The sequence below is a fragment of the Cetorhinus maximus genome, chromosome 4 (assembly GCF_964194155.1).
Source record: "Cetorhinus maximus chromosome 4, sCetMax3.hap1.1, whole genome shotgun sequence".
Classification (NCBI taxonomy): Eukaryota; Metazoa; Chordata; class Chondrichthyes; order Lamniformes; family Cetorhinidae; genus Cetorhinus; species Cetorhinus maximus.
The window spans coordinates 119,677,817-119,705,003 of record NC_135882.1 but is presented as its reverse complement, the minus strand read 5'-3'; the positions used below and the strand labels follow the sequence as shown (position 1 = coordinate 119,705,003).

The window sequence follows — 27,187 nt, the reverse complement described above, 5'->3', positions numbered from 1 at the left end:
TACTGCCATAGCACCTTACAATCTTCAGCAGAAAATGGCTGCCATCATGTGACTTTAGAATCATAGTTGTTGAAAATTACAAAGTAGATATGCTCATGCTCGCTGCAATCGTAAGAACTTAGCCACCAAACTGTTAATTAACTAATTAATAACCCAATTAATGAGTTTTCCAAATAGCTTGAATCAGTTAATAATTTATAGTTCAATATCTTTTGTGCATAAGTATTGATTTTTATTTTTGCAGCATTTCATCCTGCAATAAATGCAAGCAAAAACAACAACCCGTACTTAACAGTGATTTAGCTGATGCACAGCTCCAGAACCTAGTGATACGTATGCGGGAAAGGACAATACTGTACAAAGAAAAGCTACTTGATCAGCGTGATTCTTCACCAGAAGAAACTCCATCAGTTTGTAAGTTCTATCTTCAGAGACAAAGATCTGGTAACTAATGAATCACGTAGCACATGGTAATTAATGTACTGTGACATTTAGTCAGTAAACTGATGAGTAATGTATCGAGAGATAATGTAATTAATAATATGCACTTGTGTTCAGAGACCAAAGTTTGTTATGGGCTTATTTTCATCACACCAATTTTGACTCCAAGTGCTTTAATATGATATAGAAACTAAACTGGCTAAGAATATTTCACAATGTTGGATTTCCAATATTAGGAAATTAAGTTTTAAGGACTAAATAAACTTATCTTGCTTTATGAGCCTCTCTTAGCGAATTGAATGAGTATGATAGAGTGCATGCTAGAGTAGATTGCATATGGTTTTCAGAAGGAACAGACTAAATGGCCCTTCCTTATTATGTGAGCCTTTCATTTCCTTAGAAAGTGGCTGGAGGATATGCACTTTCACACTGATACATAGAAAAACATAACTTTTATTCAGAAATGTGATTATTGCAGCCAGCTGTTTATTTAAGGTACGGTATTGATATTTGCTAAAAACATATTATATAGGAACATTCATCCTACGTAGGGAGGAGAGTGCGAGAGGAGGACTCTGGGACAGGCAGTCAGCAGCACCTAGAGGAGAGTGCAAAAGGAGGACCCTGGGACAGGCAGTCAGCAGCACCTAGAGGAGAGTGCAAAAGGAGGACCCTGGGACAGGCAGTCAGCAGCACCTAGAGGATCTAGTCTATCTAGAAGATCTAGCATCTAGTCTATACTCAAGTAGGAGTATGGGTAAAATAAAAGGAAGGGTCTATTTAGTTAAGATATATCTGGGGAGCTCAGTCCCATGATTTGCACATCCTGCGCTATGTGGGCAACCCTAGATGCTCCTGGCAGTCTGGATGACCATGTGTGCAGGAAGTGCCTCCAACTGGAGCAATTCGAGCTCCGGGTTTTGCTGGTAGTTCTGGGGGCACTATGGTGCATTCACGAGGCTGAGAGGTTCATGGATAGCACATTTCAGGACATGGTCACCCCGCAGCTTAAGGAATTGCAAGCAGAGAGGGAATGGGTGACCGCCTGACAGAAGGCAAGGAGTGAGGGAATCCCCTGAGTGCATCTCACTCGCAAACAAATTTTCGGCCTTCGAAAATGGTGAGAGTGACGGTTCCTCTGTGGAGGCCAACCAGAACAAAGGTCATGGCACTGTGGGTGGTCCAGCTGCTCAGGGCAGGAGGAGGAAGTGTGGAAGAGCAATAGTAGTGGGGGATTTGCTAGTGAGGGGAGTAGACAGGCGCTCCTGCGGCCATTGACATGTCTCGAGGATGGTATGTTGCCTCCCGGGTGCCAGGGTCAAGGATGTTATGGAACAGCTGCAGGAAATTCTGAAGGGGGAGTGTGGACAGCCAGAGACTGTGGTCCATGTTGGGACCAATGACAAAGGAGGAAAGAGAAATGAGGTCCTGCAAGCAGACTTTAGGGAGTTAGGTAGGAAATTGAAAAGCAGGACTTCAAAGGTAGTAATCTCCAGATTACTCCAGGTGCCACACAGTAGTGAATATAGGAACAGGAGGATAGAGCAGAGGAATGTGTGGCTGGAGAGATGGTGCAGGAGGGAGGGCTTTAGATTCCTGGGGAATTAGGACTGTTTCTGGGGGAGGTGGGACCTATACAATTTGGGCGGGTTACATCTGAACAGGAACAGGACCAACATCCTCGCAGGGAGGTTTGCCAATGCTTTGGGATGGATTTGAACTAAATTGGCAGTGGGGTGGGACCCTGAAAAGTAGTTCAGAGGGGAGAGAAGCTGAGCTGCAATCTGAAGTTAAAACGCTAGTAAGTGAGTCTGGAAGGCAGAGGAAACATAGGCTAAATAAGAGAGAAGTGAGTTTAGCAAGGCTAAATGGAATATATTTTAATGTAAGGAGCCTGAAGAATAAGACAAACGAGTTTAGGGCACAGATAGGCACGTGGGAGTATGATATCATAGCTATGGCCGAGACTTGGCTAAAAGAAGGGCAGGATTGGCAGCTCAACATTCTGGTTATAGGGTATTCAGACGAGATAGAGAGGGAGATAGAAGAGGAGTGGGGGGGTCGCAATATTGATCAAAGAATCAATTATAGCAGTGAGGAGGGACGATATCTTGGAAGGGTCATCAAATGAGGCCATATAGGTAAAAGTAAAAAACACAAAAGGGGCAAGCATGCTGTTGGGTGTGTACTATAGGCCCCCAAACAGTCAGGGAGGGATAGAGGATCAAATAGGCAGTCAAATTTTAAAGAAGTGTAAGAATAATAAGGCAGTAATACTAGGGGATTTTAACTACCCAAATATTAACTGGGATAGTTTGAGTGTGCAAGGTAGAGAGGGAGCAAAATTGTTAAGTTGCATCCAGGAGAAATTCTTTAGTCAGTACGTAGAAAGCCCTACAAGAGAGGGGCAGTTCTGGACCTAATATTCAAAAATTAGCCCAAGGAGGCGGAAGGCGTATCAGCAGAGAAGCATTTTGAAGATAGTGACCATAACTCAGTTAGATTTAGGATAGTTATGGAAAAGGATAAGATTGAGCCGGGAATAAAAGTTCTAAACTGGAGAGAGGCTAATTTTACTAAAATGAGATGCGATTTGATCCAAGTGGACTGGGAGCAACTACTTGCAGATAAAACTGTGTCAGAGCAGTGGGAGGCATTCAAAGAGGAAATAGCGGGAGTACAGGGCAAATATGTTCCCGTAAAGACAAAGGGGGGAACCAAGTCTGGAAAACCCTTGATGTCAAGGGAAATAAAGGATAGGATTAAGAAAAAAAGAGAAGCTTATGGCAGATATCGAGGGCTTAATATGGAAGAGTCCCTAGAGGAGTATAAAAAATGCAGAGGGGATCTTAAAAAGGAAATTAGGAAAACAAAGAGAGTGCATGAGAAAGCATTGGTGGGTAGAATAAAGGAAAACCCAAAGGGGGTTTTTAAATATGTAGAGCAAGAGAATAACTAGGGAAAGAGTAGGGGCCAATTAGGGGCCATAGAGGTAATCTGTGTGTGGACCGCAAAGACTGGGGTGAAGTTCTCAATGAATGCTTTGCGTCGGTCTTCACAATGAAAAAAGACAATGCAGGTATAGACATCAGGGTGGAGGACTGTGAAATATTAGAGGAAATTAACACAGAGAGAGGCGGTACTAGCAGGGTTTAGCAGCCTTAAAAGTGGATAAATCCACAGGCCCGGATGAGATGTATCCTAGGCTGTTGAGGGAGGCAAAGGAAGAGATATCAGGGGCCCTGGCAGTAATTCTCAAATCCTCTCTGGCCACAAGTGTGGTGTCAGAGGACTGGAGGACTGCTAACATTGTCCCATTATTAAAAAAGGGGGGAAGGGATAGACTAGAAAATTACAGGCCAGTCAGTCTAACCTCGGTGGTGGGGAAGTTACTAGAAAGAATTCTAAGGGACAGAATAAGGGACTGCACTTGGAGAGACACGGATTAATCAAGGATAATCAGCATGGATTTGTTAAGGGAAGGTCATGTTTGACAAATTTGTGTTGATGAGGGAAATGCATTTGATGTGGTCTACTTGGACTTTAGCAAGGCTTTTGATAAGGTCCCTCATGGCGTCTGGTCAAGAAAGAAAGAGCCCATGGGATCCAAGGCAAAATGGCACATTGGATCCAAAATTGGCTGAGAGGCAGGAAGCAGAGGATAATGGTAGGGGGATGTTTCTCTGATTGGAAGTCTGTTTCCAGTGAGATTCCACAGGGCTCAGTGCTGGAACCCTTGCTGTTTGTGCTGTACATAAATGATTTGAATTAAATGTAGGGGGCATGATCAAGAAGTTGGCAGATGACACAAAAATTGGTAGGGTGGTAAATAGTGAGGATGATAGCCATAAACTGCAGGAGGATATCAATGTACTGGTCAGGTGAGTAGAGCAGTGGCAAATGGAATTCAACCCAAAAAAGAGTGAGGTAATGCACTCAGGGAGGGCTAACAAGGCAAGGGATTAGACTATGAATGGTAGGACTCTAGAAAATACTGAAGATCAGAGAGACCTTGGTGTGTGATTCTGTAGATCCCTGAAGGTAGCAGGGCAGGTAGATAAGGCGGTCAAGAAAGCATATGATTTACTTGCCTTTATTAGCCGAGGCATAGAATACAAGAGCAGGGAGGTTATGCTGGAACTGTGTAAAACGCTGGTTCGGCCATAACTGGAGTACTGCATTCAGTTCTGGTCACCACATTATATGAGGAATGTGATTGCACTAGAGAGGGTCCAGAGGAGATTTACCAAGTTGCTGTCTGGGCTGGAAGGTCTGAACTATGAGGAAAGATTAGATAGGCTGGGGTTGTTTTCCTTGGAGCAGCAAAGGTTGAGATAGGACCTGATAGAGGTGTATAAGATCATGCGGGACATAGTTAGGGTGGATAGGAAGGCACTTTTTCCATTAGTAGAGGGGTCAATAACCAGGGAGCATAGATTTAAGGTGAGAAGTAGAAGATTAAGAGGGGAGTTGTGGAGAAATCTTTTCCCCCGGAGGGTGGTGGGAGTATGCCTGAAAGGTTGAGTCAGAAACTATTGTAACACTTAAGAAGTATTTATATATTCACTTGCATTGCCATAGCCTCCAGGGCAATGTACCAAGTGCTGGAAAATGGGATTAGTGTAGTCAGATCTTTGTTGACTGGCATGGACACTATAGGCCAAATGGTCTCCTTCAGTGTGTAAATGTCTAGAACTCTATCCAAATAATAGCATGGTCAGTGTTCAATTATCAAAAGTGACAGGTAAGTCCCTGAGTCTTCTTATTTCACACTCCCATTTTGTGTGGTCATGATATAGTCATGCTTTGTGACATTTATAATGCCTCTGTGGCATTGCATAATACATTAAGAGTATTAACAGTATTGCCCATTTTTATTACATGTAATAGGTTACACTGTAACACCTGCTATTAAATCCTCCCACTGGCACTGTGGCTTGAATTACTCGACTCCATTTGCCAATTCTTTTTGCTTTTTCTTCTATGATAAGCACAATAAACACAGCTCAAAGTCAAACCAATTCCTGTGACTAACTGTGAACAATATCACTGGAGATTCACTGGCAGCATTAAAATAATTTATATCTTGACAAGAAGTGTTTGCTTCAAATTCTAAGAACAAATCACATTTGATCATAACACAAGTACAATCCAGAATCCCCTACCTGGCATACAATGCTGCTCCAGATACCATTTCTCTGAGTCTGAATAAGCCTCTCAATGTGCCCACTCCCACTTTCATGTACACAGTTTCAATTCTATTGCCTGTGAAACTGTGTGAAACCATTTGGCCATGTAATGAACAGCAATTTGTGAGAGACTACGGTATGGCAATTGGTACCTGCAAACGCTGCAGTGGGACATCTCTCGGAACATAGTATGAATTGTTGGGTGGAAGGCTGGGTGGTGAGCATCTGGAACAGACTTGAAAGCACTTGGGACAGAGCAACAGGTAGGAAACTTACAAAGAGGCCAGCATGGATGGGTGGCAGAATCCGAATTCTTGAGGCAGCCTTCACTGGGCCAGGAAAGCATGAGGCTGGAGCCTTTCGTCACTTTGGAAGGGAGGGATCAAATGAGAAAGTGAATGTCCTGAAAGTGAGCAAGGTAGGGATCAGATTGGAGAGTGCAAGTGAACTAAGTTCCCATGTTTGATTCCACAGGTCTGCAAGACTCCATCTGACTTTAATCATTGATTTGTGCATTCATTATAAGACCAAATGTGTTTAATAAAAATGCCTGTTATGCTTTGTCAGTTATGCATTGTAATAAAGCTGCCTTATCCTTTTTATCTTCTATCTTCTCTGAGGCATGTTTCTTCACAGTCTCCCTTACTATTTTACGCTTTCACAAAACTTATTCTTAACACAACTCAGTGTCCTCTATGAATCCTCTGTTCTAGCTCATGGTTTCAGATGACTCTTCTTCCTTGGACTCTATTTATTCTTGCTGTGAAATTTTGTTTGATAACACTCCTGTGAAGTGCCTTGGGATGTTTTACTTAGTTAAAGGCATCTAAATGCACACCAATGCTGTGGAACTTTCTCTCCAACAACAACACTACGCAAAGCATCAAGGTACTTCTTGAGTTCAACTATCCATTGTTCAATTGCTGATTTGACAAAACCTTTGCCAATTTGGACTCCGCTGTTCCAGTGAACACCATATCCTAAACACCCCAGCTGAACAAGCACTCATGCCTTTAGCTGCATGAGAGGCCCCTCACTAGCATTATTTAAATGGTCCAGCCATCCAACTTGCAGGTAAGGTGCTTTTGACTTACTTTTAATTTTGCAATGTTAAAGTATCGGATGAGTTTTGGAGCCCTGCTGGGTTTTAGAGATAGCGTAGCTGCATCCTGATGGGGTGGAGTGTGGGGGGCGGGGACGGGGGCAGGATGGGGTGGGGTGCGCAGTGCAGGGCAGATGGTGGAAATTGTTCCAGTGGGGGAGTCAGAGAAGTTTTCTATGTAGAGAAAGCCTGCTGAAGTAATGGGGGCTTTACTTGCAGTCCGTCTTGGTCTGCAATATGACAAGGAGATGGAGTTGAGGCTGCTGAGAGGGAAGCCGTGCCCAGAGGGAGGAGGAGGAGAGTTCTCCACAGAAGGCCCTCCCCACCAAGCACCTTCAGGGAGCACTTCTCCTACCTCCACTTTGACCAGGAGCAATTCCTGAGGCACCTGCAATTCACCAAAGAGGTAGCTACGGAACTGCACCACTTCCTTCAACATGACCTGCAACCTCATAGCACTGCTAGTTGCCTTCAAGGTCACTATAGCTTGAAACCTCTACGCAACTGGATAATTCCAGGTGAGACCAGACGATATTGCTAATATTTCCCAGTTTGCCAACCTTCGCTGCACCTGAGAGGTGATGGAGTCTCTGTATGACAGGAGAGGAGCCTTCATCATCTTCCCTCTAACCAAAGAGAAACAAGAGCGGGCACATGGCTTTAACAGGGTAATGGGATCCCCAATGCTGCAAGGAATCATGGGCAGCACAACATGTGGTACTGCAACCCCACATGTAAATGAGGAGATGTACCGTAATCGCAATGGGTTCCACTCTATGAAATGCAAGTGCAGCTAGCTGGACATTCTCAAGCACTTGCAGTTGTCAGCTGAGGTGGAGGCAGGCTGCTGACCTTTCTGCTCTGTGGTCTTCAATGAGTGTGACAGTTGTTCTCTGTTTGCCTGAGGCATTGAGGGCCCCAACACACTGGGGACCTCCTGCACAGGTGCAGGAGCTGTCTTTGTTATCGCAGCTTTCTGAAATGTTAATGTGATTGTCAGAGGGGATGTAAAACCACCACCCATTCTAGGAACTCTCTGAGAGGAATCCCCCAGATGCTTCAGACAGCCACTCCTCTTCCCTTTTAGGACATATTTGTCCTTCCCTACTAACCTGAGGAGTTTGAGGACCTGATGACGATTTCAGACATCTCGTATCCCTCTCACCGAGCCATTGCTGAGCTCATGAAGGATGCAATGGCAAGCAGGTCCGAATGCACCTTCGGCATCCACTGTGTGGTTTGCTGGATTTGGTTCTCCATGAAGGTCACCACTTCCTCAATGCAGGATACCATGTGTGCTTACCACATCAAAAGCCTGGAGCTTGGACTGTTGTCAATTGCTCCACATGTTGTCTTTCTCCTTACAGCCACTTGCACTACACTGCAGTAGCTTCAGTGAAATGAATGCAGTTCTCTTTTAAGAGTGGGAAGCTGCCTTTAAGAGACGTAGGCTAGCTGAAACATGTGCTAGCCATGTAAGTTGCTGGTCCCCAGTTGAGTGTTCAGCCAGCCAGAAGCACAGATCCTGCTGTGCTGAACTTTACAATCATTCAAATGAGGAGGTGGCTTAAAGTTTTAGTGTTATCTGTCTCAACAGGACTGCACAATGGGCTAATCATAAATTGCAACCCCCAATTTTAAACAGAAGCAATCCAATTTTTAGCCCTTAGTTTATAGTTCTGATGAAACCTATCAAGCTGAACTATTCTTCTCTCACCACAAAAACAGCCAGAACTGCGGAGTATTGCTAGCAGTTTCTGTTTCTATTTTACATTTCCAGCATCTGCAATATTTTGCTTTTGTGCTGAAAGGGAGAACTCTGCCTCTTATCTGCACCCACCATTCTTTTCACCCACTTGTAGGAAAGTTTTGAAAATAACCTCCAGTCTTCTAAAAGCAGCTGGTATTTGATAATCCACTCTTTGATAGACTGGTCCTCCTAGAATTTAATGAAATCTATGATAAAAGTGCTGAACATTTAATTACAATTAGCTGATTTCTTGCATAAGGTCATCAAGAAGCAGCCCTACAATTAATTTATGGATTGAATGTCTTTAAAATGTTATCTGCAAGCTACTAGAAATCCACTAGTAGCTGATTATTTCTAATTAGTCTGATTAACATTGCAAGATTACATTTCACATTTCTGTCTATAAGCATTGTCATTGGAGGTTAATCAGGAATTTTGCAGTTATTTTTAAGTTAGATTGAAGCATAAAACATCTCATCGGTTTGGTAAGATATAGCAAACACCATTTAATAGATGTATATATATATAAATATATATAATATATATTTCTCTTCTGCTTAGCTCCAGTCAAGAATCTTCCTCCACCAAAAGAAGACAAAAAGGAAGTAAAACAAGAAGAAATAAAAGATGATGGGATCAAATCTGAAGAAGAGCATTACTGTGACATGATTTGCTGCCAATTCGAGAGGCCTCCAATCAAAAAGTTCATACAAAAGTTAAGAGTCCCTGAAAGCATTGATATGTACACAGGTAATTTGTTGTTAATCCACAGTTTTATCAGTGTAGACTGAACGATGAATCAAATTTAGAATTAGGTGCCCCATTTTGTCTGATTCATGAAGAAGTGAATCTTGCCAAAATTTACATTTCCTTCTAGTGGGAGGCATTTGATTCTGCAGTCTTATGGAGGCATATTTGGTGATCTAGTGAAGAACTTGGACTTCTCTCAATTGTAGTTTGATGTGGGAGAAGGGAAAATCATAACCCAGGTGGTCTAATAATGCAGTATATATTTGTTTTGCTTGGTTAACTTGATGGACAGTTTCAATTGCAGGGTGTCTACTTCTATTTTGTAGCAATACTCATGATTTTTATTTAGCTTTCTTATAGTATAGTGGAGGAATAAATAAATATTTTCTGGCAACGTTGAGAAGACTCACCCTCACCAGTGGGATTAGGATTCCATTGTCATGAAGAAATGCTTTATGTCAACTAATGATTTCTAAACCACTGGCTAGAAACCTGAATTGAACTTTTAAAAAACATACCTTTTTTAAAATACAGAGACTAAAGTGTCTTGAACTCACAGCCCAAGATGACTCACCCCAATTTTCATTACTATACATTCCACATTCCAATTCATTGGAGTGGTGTCAGTTGACCTGCAAAACCCATCAAAGAAAATGACTTCAGGGAGTGTGAAGGACTCACATCTCCTGTCTCATTAGCAAGGCATCTATGGCAATCAACTGAGGTATTCAACTGCTGGAGATGAACCATTAAGACTAGTTGCTTGGATAATGGCACCCTGGCTGTTAGCTTCAAGACATGAGCTAATCAAGTCACCTTTGCAATACAAAGACAATGTTTCTATTATTTTAATCCCTCTTGCAGTTGGAGAAGGAATGTCACATGACAAGTCAACCTTTTGTATGTTTTAAGCACATGTTTCCTCAGCAGAACTGAGGACAAGCAGCTTAGGGAGAAGACCCAAGTGAGTGTCACTGTTCTTTTTCTCCAACCCACCTGGTACGTTTCGAGACCTGCTTGCTGACTGATCATTCAGGGATGCCATGATGCTGACAGAGATTTCTTAAAAGAACCCAAAACAGCGCTACTGTCTCCAGAAGAACAACTAACTCCATCAGCTACATCTTTAAATTGGAAGCATCAAGAGCATCGAATTCAATCTGAAGCCAGCTAAGTCACCAAAAACTACAAACTTTTTTACTTTTTTATTGGCTCTAATTTGGCCAAACCATCCTCCCCCTGCTATAATCTGTACTTGTGTGTATGTGTGAGTGTATATTTTATTATTTTACTTAGATCGGTTTACGTATAATAAAGCTAACTTCTTTCTTTGTTAACCTGTCCTAATGGTTCTTTTATAATCACAGCATGTAAACAGTTAAGTACTCATTGAATTGGCAAGTATATCCTTGACAATTAACAAAACCTGCTGTGGCCAAACAAAGAGAGGACAAAGAGGGGAACTATTTGATCCTCCTCACCTGGTTGTAACACTATCATTAAGTTTAGAAATAACCAAATTTGCAGAATTCAAAACTGAAAATGAAGCTTTCTTGGCTCCCATGAGCATAATTTTCCTGCACGAAGGAAGATAGTTGTTGGATGCTAAACATCTCTGTTCCAGGACATTGCTGCAGGAGTTCCTCAAGGCAATGTCATAGGTCAAACCATCTTCAGCTGCTTCATCAGTGACTTTTCCTCCATCATAAGGACAGAGGCAGGGTGCACAGTGAAGAATGCACATTTTTCTGTACCATTCACAACTCCTGAGATAATGAAGCAGTCCATACCAGCATCCAGCAAGACCTGGACAACATTCAGTTTGCACTGATAAGTGGCAGGTAACATTTGCACCACACAAGTACCAGGTGATTACCATGTCCTAGAAGAATCTAACTACCTCTTCTTGACAACTTAGCCTTTACCACCTCCAAGTCCCCTACCATCAACATCCTGGGGGCCAACAGTGACTAGAAATTTAACTGGACCAGCCAGATAAATACTGTGACTACAAGAGAAGGTCAGAGGCCGGGAATTCTCTGAGAAGCCATTCACTTCCTGACTCTCCAAAGCCTGTCCACCATCTACAAGGAACATGTCAGGAGTGTAATGGCATACTCTCCGCTTGACTGCATGAGTGCAGTGCAATAACATTCAAGAAACTTGATTCCATCCTGGACAAAGCAGCCCACTTGATTGGACCTCATCCAACACCTTAAATATTCAATCCATCCACCACCATTGCAGAATGGCTGGAGTGTGTACCATTTACAAGAAGTAATGTAGCAACGTGCCAAAGCTTCTTCAACAGCACTTTCTAAGCCTATGACCATTACTACCAAGGAGAACAAAGGCAGCAGGGACATGGGAACATTGACGGTTGCACATTCCATTCCAATTCACACACTACTCTAAGCTTGGAAATTTATCACTGTTCCTCCATCATTGCCATGTCAAAATCTCTACCTAAGAGTACTATAGGTATACATGCAGTGGGGCGAATTGCCGTACCCCTCTGTGGGTAACGCATCCCTGATGTGTGGCCAAATCCCCTGGATTACACGTTCCTGACATGTAACTGTTCAATTCCCCTTTTTTAGTTCTTAAATACTAGAATTACAAGATGAGATGCCGATACCAGAATTTGGTTGCAAACCCATTCACAGTGTTCTGGAGTAAAACTACAATAAACAAAGTTTTCTTACAGTGTCCAGGAGTGCTCACCAGCACCCACCTAGTCGGTCTTCCGTCAGTGAAGTGACCAGCCAAACTCCTCTTCCTGCATCTGTCTGCAGATCAGCTGTCTTCTATCTTCTTTTCTTCTCCCATTCTCTCCCTTTCTCTTGTCTTTTTCCTCCATTGGCTTAAAGCTGTCAGGTCTAATACCCTTCTTTGCTGCTAGGTTCCTTTCTTCATGTAGGCTGGGTTTTGAGTGACCACAGTCATCTAATCAGTTGTTGGGTGACTTCATCCATTGTGTCCACAATTCACTGTGATCTAATTAGTTCAGCAACTTATGCCCTGGCCTTTGTTAATTAGTTATTATAATAGGGCACAGTAATGGGTGATACAGTACAAATATCAGTATTTAATAATGCTAAACAGTTTAACAATGCCCTTTTGTTCCGGGGTCAAAATTCCTTCTGCATCCCCCGGTCAATGACCTCTTACAAAGCACTATATGGATTGCAATGGTTCAAGATGGCAGCTCACCACCACCTTCTCAAGGGCAATTAGAGATGGACAATAAATGCTGTCCCAGCCAGCGACACCTACATCCCAGGAACAAATGAAAAAATAATATGTTGATACTAAGTACAAGTGCAAGTAGTGATGATAGGTGCTTTGTTATACTATGCTGTTCTGGTTCAGGGTGTGCCACAGTCCTTCCAGTGCCATCATTTGTAGGTACAAAAGCAGGTACATTTACATAAATACATATTACCAATTTATTATTACCTTTAGAAATAATGATATGGATAATTGATTAAGGCATTTATGTTCAATGATCCACAAATCAAGAGAAATTAGCATGAATTTGCAACATATCAGAGTACATGCATCACTTGCTCAGCTCCTCAACAGCCTTTAATGAGTTCCTTACCATTGTAGACTTCAGCTATTGACCAAAAATTGTTGGGGGTGTCATTATGTTACATCCTTATTTTGCATTACTTAGCCTGCTATTATTTTCTACGAGTGGAATGAGATGACTGTGTTGACTTATATAATAATGAATTAGTTTTCCTGGACTATAATGGCATGCATAACACAAATTTTAGAAGAAAACTGGGGGTGAATTTCATTGGGACTCTCCCGATAGTCTGCCATAACTTCAGTAAAAGGCTTGCAGAAACCCTGGGAAAGCAATGGCTCTTCTGCCAAAGTGAGCATGCGGGAGAGTCCCCATGGAAATAAACCCCTTCCCTTAATAATGGTCGTGCAATGTTTAGTATGATTTCTTTACTTTAAGGTGCCAGGTTGAAAATTTGAATGCAGTAACAAATAGAGAAAAAAAGAAAGACATGCATTTATATAGCACTTCTCATACCACCCCACCCCACCCTACCCCACCGGACGTCTCAGAGCACTTTAGAGCCAATGGATTACTTTTTGAAGCGAAGTCACTGTTGTAATGTAGGAGCCATAGCAACTGATTTGCACACAGCAAAAACGCACAGAAAGCAGTGTGTTAATGATTAGATAATCTTCTTTAGTGATGTTGATTGTGGGATAATTATCGGCCAGGATACTGGGGATATCTCCCTGCTCTTCTTCAAAATAGGGCCATGGAATCCTTTACATCCATCTGAGTGGACAGATGGGCTTCAGTTTAACATCTCATCTGAAAGATGCAACCTCTGACTGTAATGCTCCCTCAGTACTGCACTAGAGTGTCAACCTTGATTTTTGTGCTCAAGTCCTGGAGTTGGACTTGAACCCAGAATATTGTGATTCAGATGTGGGTGTGCTAAAGACTGAGCCACAGCTGACACACATATACAAAGCAGAGTATTTGTGGTTCCATTTCAACATTACCTTAAATCATGGTTTTTATTTCTCACACCCTTTCAGGGCCTTCCAGGTCCAAAGAGTCTAGAAACTAGTTTAGTTGGCCATTTTATGGTCCCAAAAGGACCATCTTGTTTGTCATGCATTCTATCAGATTCTATCTAACCTTGATCTAAAATAAAAGTATTTTGGATGTTGAAAACTCCCATTGCCTCTATCTTCAACTTCCTTCACTGTATAGCTCTATTTATTCTGAAACAGCTCTACTCCAAAATACAGATACCGCAGATCATGGCATATAAGTCAATCCATCATATAAGAAAACCTCTTTTTTTAAACTTCAAAATTCATGTTTAGGCTGAGACTTGGTGCAGAATTTTACCCTTATCGTGCAACCTTGGCGGGGCGAGCAGGGGCGGCTGGGAAGCTGACCGCAGCCCACGATCGGGCCCGGAAGGCAATTTCACACTGGCGGGCCAATTCAGGGCAGCCCAGTGTGAAACATGAGTGGCAGTACTCAGCACTGCCATGTGTGGGCGGGGGAGGAGGGCAAGTGGGCCGAGAGCGAACTTTGTGCCTGTGCACGAGTGCACTACATAATCTCCCTGAGGCATGGAGCTGCCTCAAGGAGATGAAGATATAGGAAAATAAATAAATAAAAATGTAATGAAACATGTCCCCTCATGTTATTAATGAAAAATGAAAGTTTTTATATTTTTATATTTGCTTTTGGAAACCTCATCTATGGATGAGGTTTCCAAAAATGTGCAAAGGCCGCTTGGCGTTTTCGTCTGCCCGCCAACAGTTTGATATACAGGTACTACTCACAAACTGAAATATCTGAACTTTAATTTTTTTCCCAAAGGAAGAAAATATGCTTATATATACTGTTATTTACACTATGGTTCAAGCACCATCTGTAGGCTGGGTTAGACAATGGCATTGAAATTGAAAATCAGAGTCTGTAGATTCACTGAGCCTACAACATGCAAAAAAAATTAGCTTGTGAAACATCATTGTCATAGCTTTAATTTAAACATTAAATGGTTTGAAAATATTTATACTGTGTGGAAATGTTTATTCCTGATATTGTATTATAATTATGAAATACTATGTTTCAGATCGGCTTTACGTGCTGTGGCTGTTTTTTGTGGTACTAGCGTGGAACTGGAGCTGCTGGTTTATTCCTCTGCGCTGGACTTTCAACTATCAGAAGCCAGAGACTCTTGCCTTCTGGTTAACCATTGATTATATATGCGACTTCATCTATCTACTTGATATGTCAGTATTCCAGGTCCGACTGCAGTTCATTAAACAAGGAGACATAATAGTAAGTTTCTCTTTCATCAGCCAATTTCAAATAATCATGCAACTGATCATGTTTTGATGAAGAAGGAGCAGAAGCTCTAAATGCACCACTGATGTGCCATATCGAAATGGAAGATCCCTTATTTTTTCACCAGATTCTGTTGAATTAGTTGGTCTTGTTTTGGGCAGAAGTGGAAGTGTTCCAATTGGCTTCACTGTCCCTGCGGTAGGAAAGGCAAAATTAAATCAGAATTCCTGGTCCTGATTGCCACCTGGTGATAAGTGCTGGAAAGTGCATGGAACATATTTCCCCTTTTGCACTTGGTCATTAAAGAACTGCAGCACTTAAAGAAGGTTTGCCCCCATCTTCTCAAGGGTAAGTAGGGATAGGAAATCAATGCCACCTTTGCCAACGATGCCAATATCCCATGAATGAATTTTTAAGAAGCACATGGACAGATTGAGGAATTGAGGTAATAGACCCCAAATGATTTTTCCATTCATTTAAACAATGATGCCCTACACAGTCGAACAACCTGCCAACATTCATTGCCAAAGCTAAGACATAAAGATTAAGGGGAGCTTCTGGAGGACTTCTGTGGCCTAGAGCTACATTTCAGCTTTTGTAAGTACCTTTAAAGGAGGGTTGCAAAAAGAGAAGGAAATAAAAAAAATGTATGGAGAGGAATGGCCTTAGTATCCCTCATTGTCAGGATAGCTGCTGAAAGTGGGAAATGCTCCAGGGTCAACTTTGATGGGGCTTGAGTTAATTATGTATTCAGAGAGGGCTCCCAGCAGTATTTCATTTAAAATATTCCACTGTGTGGGGCCAGACTGTTCCCAACTTTGGTGTCGTATTTGACTTTGAGATGAGCTTCTGGCCATATATGGATACCATTGTTAAAACGATCTATTTCCACTTCTGTAATATTGCTCTACTCTGCCCCTCCCTCAGCACATCTGCTGCTGAAACCCTCAACCATGCCTTTGTTACCTCTAGACTCAACTACGTCAATGCACCGCTGGATGACCTCCCCCATTCTACCCTCTGTAAATTTGAGTTCAGCAAAAACTCTGCTGCCTCTAACCTTACACCTTATCTCACACGAGTTCACCCCTCATCCATGTGTTCACTGATTGATAATGTCTCCCTATCAAGTAACAGCTCAATTATAGAATTTTCATCCTGTTTCCAAAGTCCTCCTGAGGTCTACCCTTTCCCTATCTAATCTCCTCCAACCCCACAACCCTCTGAGATAACAAAAACAGAAAATGCTAGAAATACTCAGTAGGTCAGACAGCATCAATGGCGAGAGAAACAAAATTGACATTTCAGATCAAAGACCTTTCATTAAAACCTTCCAAGATACCTGCACTCCTAATTTTGGCCACTTGACTATCCCCAATTTTAATCAATCCACCATGTCTTCAGCTGCTTAGGCCCTAAACTCTGGAATTCCCTTCCTAAATCTCTGTATCCGTTTTTTGCCTCCTTTAAGATACTCCTTAAAATGTATCCCTTTGACCAAGCTTTGTCATCTGCCCTAATATCCCTTATTGCGCTGTGTCAAGCTTTACTTTATAGTGCTCCAGTGAAGCACCTTAGGATGTTTTATTATGTTAAAAGTGCTATATAAACATAAGCTGTTGTTGTGGGAGAGATATCCAATTAATGCAGCTGCTTAAGGATTAGAAAGAAAGACTTGCACGCATGTAGCACTTTTCACAACTACCAGACATCTCAAAGCCCTTTACAGTCAATGAAGTATTTTTGAAGTGTAGTCACTATTGTAATATGGGAAATGCAGCAGCCAAATTGCACACAGCAAACTCCTGCAAGTAGCAATGTGACAATGGCCAGAGAGCTTGTTTCTTGTGATGTTGATAAACGAATAATTATTGGTCAGGACACTGAGGGTAGTTCCCCTGCACTTCTTCAAAACATCGCCATGGGATCTTTTATATCCACTGAGGCATACACAGCCATTTTTAAAATTCTTTCATGGGATATGGGCATCACTGGCTAGTCGAGCATTTATTGCCCATCCCTAATTGCCCTTGAGAGATGCTGAGCTGCCTTCTTGAACTGTTGCAGTCCATGTGGTGTAGGTACACACACAGTGCTGTGAGGAAGGGAGTTCCAGGATCTTGACCCAGCGACAGTGGAGGAACGGCAATATATTTCTAAATCAGGATGGTGAGTGGCTTGGAGGGGAACTTCCAGCTGGTGATGTTCCCATCTATCTGCTGCCCTTATCCTTCTAGATGGTCGTGGTCGTGGGTTTGGAAGATACTGTCGAAGGAGCCTCAGTGAGTTCCTGCAGTGGTGGAGGGAGTGAATGTTTGTGGATGTGGTGCCAATCAAGCGGGCTGCTTTGGCCTGGATGGTGTCAAGCTTCTTGAGTGTTGTTGGAGCTGCACTCATCCAGGCAAGTGGGGAGTATTCCATCACACTCTGACTTGTGCCTTGTGGATGGTGGACAGGCTTTGGGGAGGCAGGAGGTGAGTTACTTGCCACAGGATTCCTATCCTCTAACCTGCCCTTGTAGGCACAGTATTTATATGGCTAGTCCAGTTCAGTTTCTGGTCAATGGTAACCCCCAGGATGTTGAAAGTGGGGGAATCAGCAATGGTAATAGCCATTGAATGTCAAGGGGTGATGGTTCGATTCTCTCTTGTTGGAGATGGTCATTGCCTGGCACTTGTGTGGCGCAAATGTTACCTGCCACTTGTCAGCCCAAGCCTGGATATTGTCCAGGTCTTACTGCATTTGCTGCATCTGAAAGACGATACTTTTGACAGTGTCGCACTCCCTCAGTACTCAGGCTTGATTTTCATGCTCAAGCCCTGGTGAGTGATTTGAATGCAGAGCCTTGTGATTTGAGGGGAGAGTGCTACCAACTAAGCCAGCTGACACACATTGGGCAAAAATAGAATAAAATTACTTTGATATTAAAATATTTGATGAGATGTATGTTCCACTTTGACTGAGGACATTCCTTGAGGAAGTTGGAAAAATAACTGACTCAGATTTTCAAGATTCCGCATTCTGCCCCTAATTACCATCCAGTGACTGCAAAGTTGACTGAGATATGGAAATAGCATTAGGTTTGGCACCAGTAATATTAATTTGTAAGTTGCCACTGCTTCGAATAATACACATGAGGAGATGTGGAAGCAGCTGAAGAGAACCAGATGGTCGAAGGAAGGCCTTGTAATTAGACTCACCATCTGCCTTCTGCTGCCATTCATGCAGATGAGGTGATCTCATTGAAACCTACAAAATGCTTAAAGAAATCGACAGGGTAGATGCAGGTAAGATGTTTCTCCTGGTTGGGGAGCCTAGAACCAGGGGACACAATTTCAAAATAAGGGAGAAGCCACTTGGAACCGAGATGAGGAGAAAGTTCTTTACTCAGAGGCTTGTGAATTCTCTACCCCCGTGGGCCATGGAAGCTCAGTTATTGAATATGCTTAAGGTAGAGATTGATAGATTTCTGATTAACAATAATGTAAAGGGTTATGGGGATAAAGGCATTGAAGTGCTTGATCAGCCATGATCATATTGAATGACGGAGCAGGCTCGATGGGCTGAATGGCTTTCTCCTGTTCCTTTGTTCTAAGATGTTGTTCTCCAGAGGTGGAGCTGGGCAGTAACTAAGGAAACTGAGTCATCAGACATAGCACCATCTTCTTGCTGTTATTAACATATGATTGGGTGAACAAACAGTGAGTAGATCCACTCCAAAGGACCTGAGGTAAATTTCTGTCCCATTTTCCTTCATTTTCTTCCTCCATACCAGTCAAAAGGCAGTGTTTGGGAAGAAAACCCAGTCACATGACTTAGTATTTCCAAATTTAAAATAGATAATTTTTGGAATATGTGACATTCCTAGATAGCAAAGATATCAAGGGATATGGGGAAATGGTGGAAAAAAGTGTGGGAAAATGGCATTGACATTGAAGATCAGCCATGATCTAATAGAATGGCTGAGCAGGCTTAAGGGGCTGAATGGCCTTTACCTGCTCCTATTTCCTTTGTTCTCATTTGTTGCATAAGAGAGTGCTTTCTTCTAAGAATGCAAATTGAACATAAGTCAAAGCCTAAGTTGTTCTAATAATTCTAATTTGCCATTGGTCTGTTCATTTTTGTCTTTACCTTCCCACTTAAGATAATGACAGTTAAGTATTCATCTTCAGCCAGGGCAGCATAGCCTTGTCAGCCATTGTCTTACAATCCCTGTCACGGGTGCTCAGGGTTAGCCAAAGGCAAATGAACAAACAAGTTTTCCCTTCCCACCAACCACATCTTAGAGGGGCTCTGAATTTAGTGGTCTAGTGAAAAACTAACATTTCAATCTTAGCAGTGGAGTAAAGTCCAAGAAACAGCATCTCATCTAGAGGAATGTGATGGCATACGTGTCATTCACAATGGGCATTCTTAAAGTCAAAATGTTTTTTGCTGGCCTTTTCTCAGTATGTGCAAGGAGCAACAACTGTGTAAATAAGAAAACAATGTGCAGCTTTGACGCCCTGAAGGAAATGGAAACATTTTGTTTATAATAAAATCTTCTGCAATATACTCTATTTGTTAATCCATGGACCCTATTCATACCTTTTATTTTGGTGAAGTATTTAGCAGGTAATCAGTTGACGCAAGTGGTTGGTCATCTCTTTCCCAACTAAATGGGTTGTGACCTGAAGTCCCCCGAGTGCATGCCTCTAAAGCCTATCTGGCTCAATGGGAGACAAATTTTGTTTTTTCTGGGCAGGCACAGTAGATCAAAAGCTTTGGCTATGGTGGGACACTTTGTCAAGGAAAGGGGCGAACTGAAGCCACTTGCTCAGCTACAATTGCATCTGGTCTCAATGAATCATAGAGCAGCAATGACAGCTATGGGACAAAAACTAAAATTCAGTAAAAAGAATTACACATCAATCAGTTCCAACTCAGTAAAGACTTTCAGTATGGAACCAGCAAGTTTAATAACGCATTCACTACACATCACCATTAAGCTGTTATGACAACTATGGCCATTTTGTGCAGTTGCAATACTGCCATCACTTGGTGGATTCATTCAGTAGATATGAGACAATAGTGAAAAGAAGCATAGGCCTGAATTTTTCCCCCGTCGGGCGGGCTCGGCGGGAGAAGACGGGGGCAGTCGCGGAGCCAACCACTGCCTGCAATCAAGTCCGCACCACCATTTTATGTGGGCAGGCCAATAAAGACCCGCCCAGCGTAATATGCGAGCAGTAGTGCTACCTGTGCGGGTGGGGGAGGAGGAAGTGTCGGGTCCAGTGCTCTTTCGTGAATGCGCGCGAAAGAGCGCTTCAGTCTCCCTGAGGATCAGAGCTGCCTCAGGGAGATTGAAGCGCTTTTGAAAAAAATAAATGAATGTAATAAAAATTTGATGAAACATACCCATCTCATGTGATTGTGTCACATGAGATGGGACATGTTTTTATTTTTCAGAAAAACTTTTTATTTAATTCGTAAAATCCGGCTTGTGGATGAGGTTTCCTAAAAAATGTAAAGGCCGCTTGGCCTTTTCATCTGCCCGCCAACCGTAAGGTTGGATGGGCAGTGTAAACTTGACATTAAGTACTAATGCTGGGACCAGGCCAGCCAGACACAGTGAGCCAGAGGCTTCGCGGCCATTGCTGGCTTCCCCTGCGTCCAGGTTGCAATAGACTGCACACATGTGGCCATCAAGGCGCCAACAGGTGAGCCCGGTGCCTTCGTCAACAGGAAGAGCTTCCACTCCATGAACGTGCAGATAGTGTGTGATCACAGGATGCTGATTCTACAAGTCTGTGCAAGGTACCCAGGCAGCTCCCACACTTACATACACAGACACTCCCAGGTGCCGAGGCTCTTCAGTGCTCCAGCCCAGCTTGATGAATGGCTGCTGGGTGACAAGGGTATCATCTCAAAAGGTGGCTCATGATGCCTCTCCGCCATCCAAGAACAGAAGCTGAGCAGCGGTACAATAGGAGCCACGCCTCCACAAGGGCTGTGGTGGAGAGAACCATCGGTCTTCTCAAGATGCGCTTCCAATGCCTGGAATGCTCAGGGGGCGCACTGCAGTACCCCCCAGATTGTGTGTCGCTGATAGTTGTTGCATGCTGCACTCTCCACAATCTGGCGCTGGAAAGGGGCGACGCTGTGGACAAGGAAGACATAGACACAGCTGCTCCGGCTGCACACGTTGAGGCCAGCAGTGAGTCCGAGGATGACCACGCACAGGAGAACACTGAGGGGGCAGACGCTGACCCGGGCATACTCATGGAGGCAGGGACACCTGAGAGGCTTTAATCCAAAGATTCAGCTAGCCCAACACAGATGGACCTTCAACATACACCAGGGCTGCAGGCTGCATACTCGATACCTGAATGCTAAATCCGCCTGGATACTAACATTAACTAAGGGCCTTGTCAGTAAAGCTCAATGTCAAACAACTCACTTATAACATCATGGGTTCCTGTCCACTTGCAAAAGTAAGGAATCACCCTGAGGCATGGAAATATGTCAAAATTTATTGAGAGAACAAATGTAACTTGATAAACCAAAAAAAAGGTGTTGGACATCACACCAAGTCTTCAATAAACTACTAGGCCAACATAAAAGCACCAGTGAGAAATCTGTGGTGTGCCTAAGGTGCCTTAAATTTACTCTTACGGGTGCTACATCTAGGTGCTGTCCCCTCGCTGGCATTGGCTTCTGAGACAGCCTGCTCACTGTGCTGTCCTGTTGGCCTTGACGACCTTGGTGAACGTCTTTTGGCGCGTGGAGCCTGTGCTGGCCCCACCTGGGAGGGAGTGGCCAGTTCCACAGCTGGCTTCTCCCCAGTCGCCGCAGTCTCATCAGATGCCATGGTCACTGGAAGACCGGCGGAGGAGCTGCTGCCCTCATCCGGAGCACCCTGAGAGGAGCCCACAGAGATGACAGGCAGCTGCTGCGCCGACATGAGGTCGCTTTGGACCACCCTGCTCAGATGGATGGGCACTGGGCTGGGATACTTGGTGCCCAAACCATCTCCCACATGGGCAATGAGCAGTTGAGGTCAATGCCGCTGTGAGGGCTTGCAGATCCAAGTGCAACCCCAGGAGGCCCTGATTGGTCTCCTGGAGGAGCCTCTCCACGAGAGTTGCCACTCTGTCCATGGAGGAAGCATGGTGCTCGGCTATGAGGCTCAATGCATCAGTGATGCTCTGTGTGGACTCCTCATGCACAGGCACCATGCCACGCATAGCCTCATGTATGTCCGCCGGATCATCCCGTGTACCCTGCTGGACTTCCAGCGTTTGCTGCCTCACAGACAACTCCAGAGGCCCATCATCAGCCACTGACTGAGCATGTACCTGGTCCCCTGCAGTCCTCCAATTACTGACGCCTTGGGCACTCTCTGTCTCTGCCCGCATCTGAAGCGAGTGTGAAGTGCCCTCACCGCCATGCCCCGGGACATTAGCCAAAGATCTAATTCCCACCGAGGTGCTAGTATCTGTGCTGGTGCCTGCCTGGCTGAGATGGTGTGACGCTGGTGAGTGGATTTCCTCTGGAGCCTTAGGGGCGAGAGGTGGCCCCTCTGCCTCCTCCCCCCGGCCCTGCTCCAGTGATGCTGAAAGGAAGAAAAAGGACATTTGATTAGTTACAGTGCAGACAATGTCAATGTGCATCCCTGTCCCCCGGATCATTATGCGCTCATCCTTCCATAATCAATGGTCAACCCATGTTGCAAACTTCAATCACTGAGCACTCAGCAATGCCATGGCTTCTGGGACACACATGGTGACCTCAGTGCTCGGCAAACATACCTCCCCATGGCACCCCAGCCCCACCGCCACTGGTGGACCTGGGGGCCTCTCCAGATCCATGGCCCACTGCTCATAAGGTGCCAGGATAGCCAACTGGGCCTGGCCTCCACCAGTTCGTATCCGCTCTGTGGAATTGTGTGCAGGCTCCTCCTGAAAAAGAGAGAAGAGCATTGATTAGTCCAGCCTGTACCTGGATTCCCATTGTATCCCTGCCAACCCAGCCAGAGTGGGACATTGCAGGGCTCCAGTTCTTCGTTACCCCGCAGCTGCTGCACACTCACCCAAGAAGCCAGGGCTGACCCCGTTCCATTGCCCAAATGCTGCCCCCTTCACATGAAGCACCACAAGGTGTCACTTTGCTAAGCAATAAGGCACAAGCACGTGGAATGCAAAGGCCAGCAGATGGATTGGTGCCCCGCCACCTGGAAGTTCCCCTCCCAGCATGTTAGCACCCTGACTTTGACATGCTTCCCAGTTCCAGCACGATGTCTAGGTGCAGATCCTTGACTTTCACCCCCATTCTAAACTCTGGGTGACAGTGTCACACATACTGCAGATGCAGAACCCATCCTAGCTCAACCCTGGTGAACTAGGCATGGGCAATATCTGCTGGCCCACCCAGCGAGGGATACATGCCGTGAAGGATTCAATGCTGTTACTGTACTCAGAGTTGCCGGGGTGGGGTGCTGGGTGGAAAGGGTGACGGCTGCATTAAGTGACCTCAGCCAACGTGGGACTCACCCTTCCAGAGCGCTGGAGGCTGTTAAATCTTTTGCGGCACTGGACCCATGTGCATCGCACCACATCATGGGAGCTCACACTCTCGGCCACCTCCTCCCATGCACGTTTGTTCAGGTGGGGAGGCCTCCACCTCCCATCCCTCGGAAGAAGGACCTCCCACTGCGCTGCCACCTCCTCCAGGAGGGCATCTAGGCACTCGTTAGATAAATGAGGGGCACATTGCCCCGCTGGCCTACCCTCCGGACTTGCGTGGTGCACATTATCCCTCTGATGTGCTCTTCTCCCGGCCATTATGAGCAGCCTTGTAAAGGCTGCCAGGCCTTCATTTAAACAGGCCAATTGCGACCGGTCTGTGCACGCCCACCGCTGCCCGCCCACTCCTGCTATCCTCGGGAGTCGTGAAATCTGCTGGGTGGGCCCTAATTAGCCCCCCCCCCCCACGTAAAATGGCGGCACGGACCCGATCTTTGGTGGCAATCGGGTCCGGGCCCACCCGTGCCCGCTCCCATATGGCCGGCCCACCATGGGGAAAATTCTCCCCCAGGGATCATAGCTGTTTGCACCTACCACTCCATGCTTCCACTGAACCTATCAAATTGTGTTGGGTCAGGATAACAGATCTCCGGGGGTGAGTGTTTGTTATTTTAGGGTGCAAATGCAGTGTTTCCCCATCTCGACAATTATCCTGGAAATGCATGTGGAAGCTTGTCTCACTGGGAGAGGGTTGCCAGGTCACCCCTTACCTATATGAGAGAGGCCACCTTAAAAATCAAATAATAAAATTTCCCCTCAATATCCTCCAGTCATGTTCATTTCAAAGATTAAAATGTCTCATCTTGCTTGGAGTGTCAATTTTCACATGTACACCTGATTTCTTTAAGTACAGTACATTAACAAAGTGGATATGTTACTTGATTATTAACCCAGAGGCCTGGGGTAATGATCTGAAGATATGAGTCTCAATTCCATCATGGCAGCTCATAAATTTAAAATCAGCTAATTATTTTTTTTATTCGTATGGCTGGGGAAGCAGTTATAGTTTGATGTCAAGGTAAACAATCCATTCAACAGCTTTAGCTGACACAGTGGCCGGGATTTTCTGTGCCTGCTGGCGTTGGGTGTGTTCAGTGACGTGGGTGGACAATATGGCGAGAAGGCTAAAAATCGGTTTCACGGTGCCATGAAACCAGTTTGCGATCGTCCACTCAGCCCATCAATGGTGGGCCGCATTCCCCGCCATTGGACATCGGGAACCTCATTGTAATACATCAGCATATCATAGGCCAGCCTGTTAGACCTACCCCCCACCCCCTCTTCCCCCCCCCCTCGCTGGATCACCTGCCCACATCAGCGGGGAAACACGCCAATGCAGAACACGACTTGGCAACTGTGACGTGCAAAAGTTGGGACTTGCCCACCAGGGCCTTTTTCACATCACAGATATCCGAGGAGCAGAAGATGCTGGAGCCCGAAAGCAACGGGAGCCTAGAGGAACATCCATGACATGCTGGGTGGATTCTCATGGACATGGCTCTGAAAGTCATCATTGATGCTCACAACAGATGATGGTTAAGGGGGTGGAGAGAAATGTCTAGTATCAGCTGGAAGAGGAAGAGGTGTTGGGGGGTGAGGTTGGGAGACAGGGAATGAGGGTGTCAGGGGAGTGAAGTTGGTAGGGGGGGAATGAAGGTGTCGGAAGGTGAGATGGGGAGGAGGGGAATGAAGGTGTCGGAAGGTGAGGTGGGGAGGAGGGGAATGAAGGTGTCGGGGGGGTGAGGTTGGGAAAGGGAGAATGAAGGTGTCGGGGGTGAGGTTGAGGAGGGGATGAAGGTGTCGGGGCAAGTGAGGTTCGGAGGAGGGGAATGAAGATGTCGGGGGGGTGAAGTTGGTAAGAGGAGAATGAAGGTGTCAGGGGGATGAGACTGGGGTGGATGAAGGTGTCAGGGACGGATGAGGTTGTGAGGTGGGATTGAAGGTGTTATTGGGTGAGGTTGGGGGAATGAAGGTTTTGGGGAGCTGAAGTTTTATTGTACAGAATACTAAAGTTTATGGCCAAAATATTAAGTATTATTTAAAACAAAAATAAATTACTGCAGATGCTGGAAATCTGAAATAAAAACAGAAAATGCCAGAGACACTCGGCAGGTCATAGCATCTGTAGGAATAGACACAGATGTTCTGATGATAAGTCATTTGCCAAAATCATAGTTTTAGTATTATTTTTACTTTTTCTTGAGATACTAAATAATAAGCTTCCTTTGAGGCATAAAATCAATGTGAATTTAAATTATTTTTAAACATAACCTATACCATTCATAAAAGGATTACATGAATAGCTCTGCTTTTATTTTGTTCCCCATTTACAAGCTACCACTTCTGCAGCAAACTTTCTCATTTCATCTTCCTTTGTTACAGTACAGTAGTCTTTTCTCTCAGTGTCTTTAGTCTTTTGTATAACTTGTATAAAAATATGAAACAAAATTTCCCTCTAGGGAGTTACAAATCAGAAAATAGGATTCCTAACCATTAACAATGCACTAGCAGAATGAGTTGTGCTACCGTTGCTATGACAGCTAGCTTGCCGATGACACCTGCTTACTCAGAATGTCCAAATTATCCACTGAGGGAGGGCTTCCCCTGGTTTGCTTTGTCATCTTAAATCACATGAAAGAAAAAGGCCTAGTATTCACCTGACGCCTTTCATCTCAGGACAATGAAGCACTTTTTTTGTTGAAGAGCATCTGTAGGAACACAACATTGAGAGCCAGCATGAACTCAATGGGCCAAATTTTTTATTCTGTCATGACTCTCTGGCCCGAATTTTCACTGGGTCAGAAGAGCTCCACGCCTTAGCCAAAATAGTGCCAAAGTCCCGCTCCCGAATTCGGCAACCACTTTCATGGAGGTGGGGAGAATGGGGGCAGGAAGTATTTCACACCTAAGAACAGAAGAACATAAGAAATAGGAACAGGAGTAGACCATTCAGCCCCTCGAGCCTGCTCCGCCATTCAATAAGATCTTATTGTGTTTCGATTTCCACATTCCCATCTAACCCCAATAATCTTTGATTTCCTTGCCTAACAAGAATCTAACTACCTCTGCCTTAAAAATATTCAATGACCCCACCTCCATCACCATCTGAGGCAGAGAATTCTAAAGTCGCACAGTCCTCTGAGAGAAAAAAATCCTCCTCATCTTTGTCCTAAAAGGGCAAACCTCTAATTTTAAAACAGTGCCCTTAGTTCTGGACTCACCCACAAGAGGAATCAACCTTTCAATGTTCACCTTGTCAAGGCCGTCCAGGATCTTTTTCACTTCTTGTAATTTGTATACTTCAAATCACCCCTCGCTCTTCTAACCTCAAGTGGAAACAAGCTCAGTCTGTCCAACCTTTTCTCATAAGACAACCCATTCATTCCCAGGTATCAATCTAGTAAACCTCCTTTGAACCACCTCCAATGCATTTATATCCTTCCTTAAATAAGGAGACCAAAACTGCACACAGTATTCATGGTGCAGTCTCACCAATGCCCTGTATAACTGAAGTATAACATCCTTACTTTTATGTTCAACCCT

At 44.3% G+C, this 27,187-nt stretch overlaps 1 protein-coding gene across 1 annotated transcript in view; it reads left to right on the top strand.

The window, feature by feature from the left end:
• LOC144680090 (cyclic nucleotide-gated channel beta-3-like) overlaps positions 1-27,187 on the top strand; it is a 183,730-nt gene that overhangs the window by 58,001 nt on the left and 98,542 nt on the right. Inside the window, exons 4-6 of the mRNA XM_078541235.1 lie at positions 245-414; positions 9,044-9,232; positions 14,866-15,074. Of these exons, the coding sequence (XP_078397361.1) occupies positions 245-414; positions 9,044-9,232; positions 14,866-15,074 (568 nt within the window). The remainder of the gene's footprint in view (positions 1-244; positions 415-9,043; positions 9,233-14,865; positions 15,075-27,187) is intronic.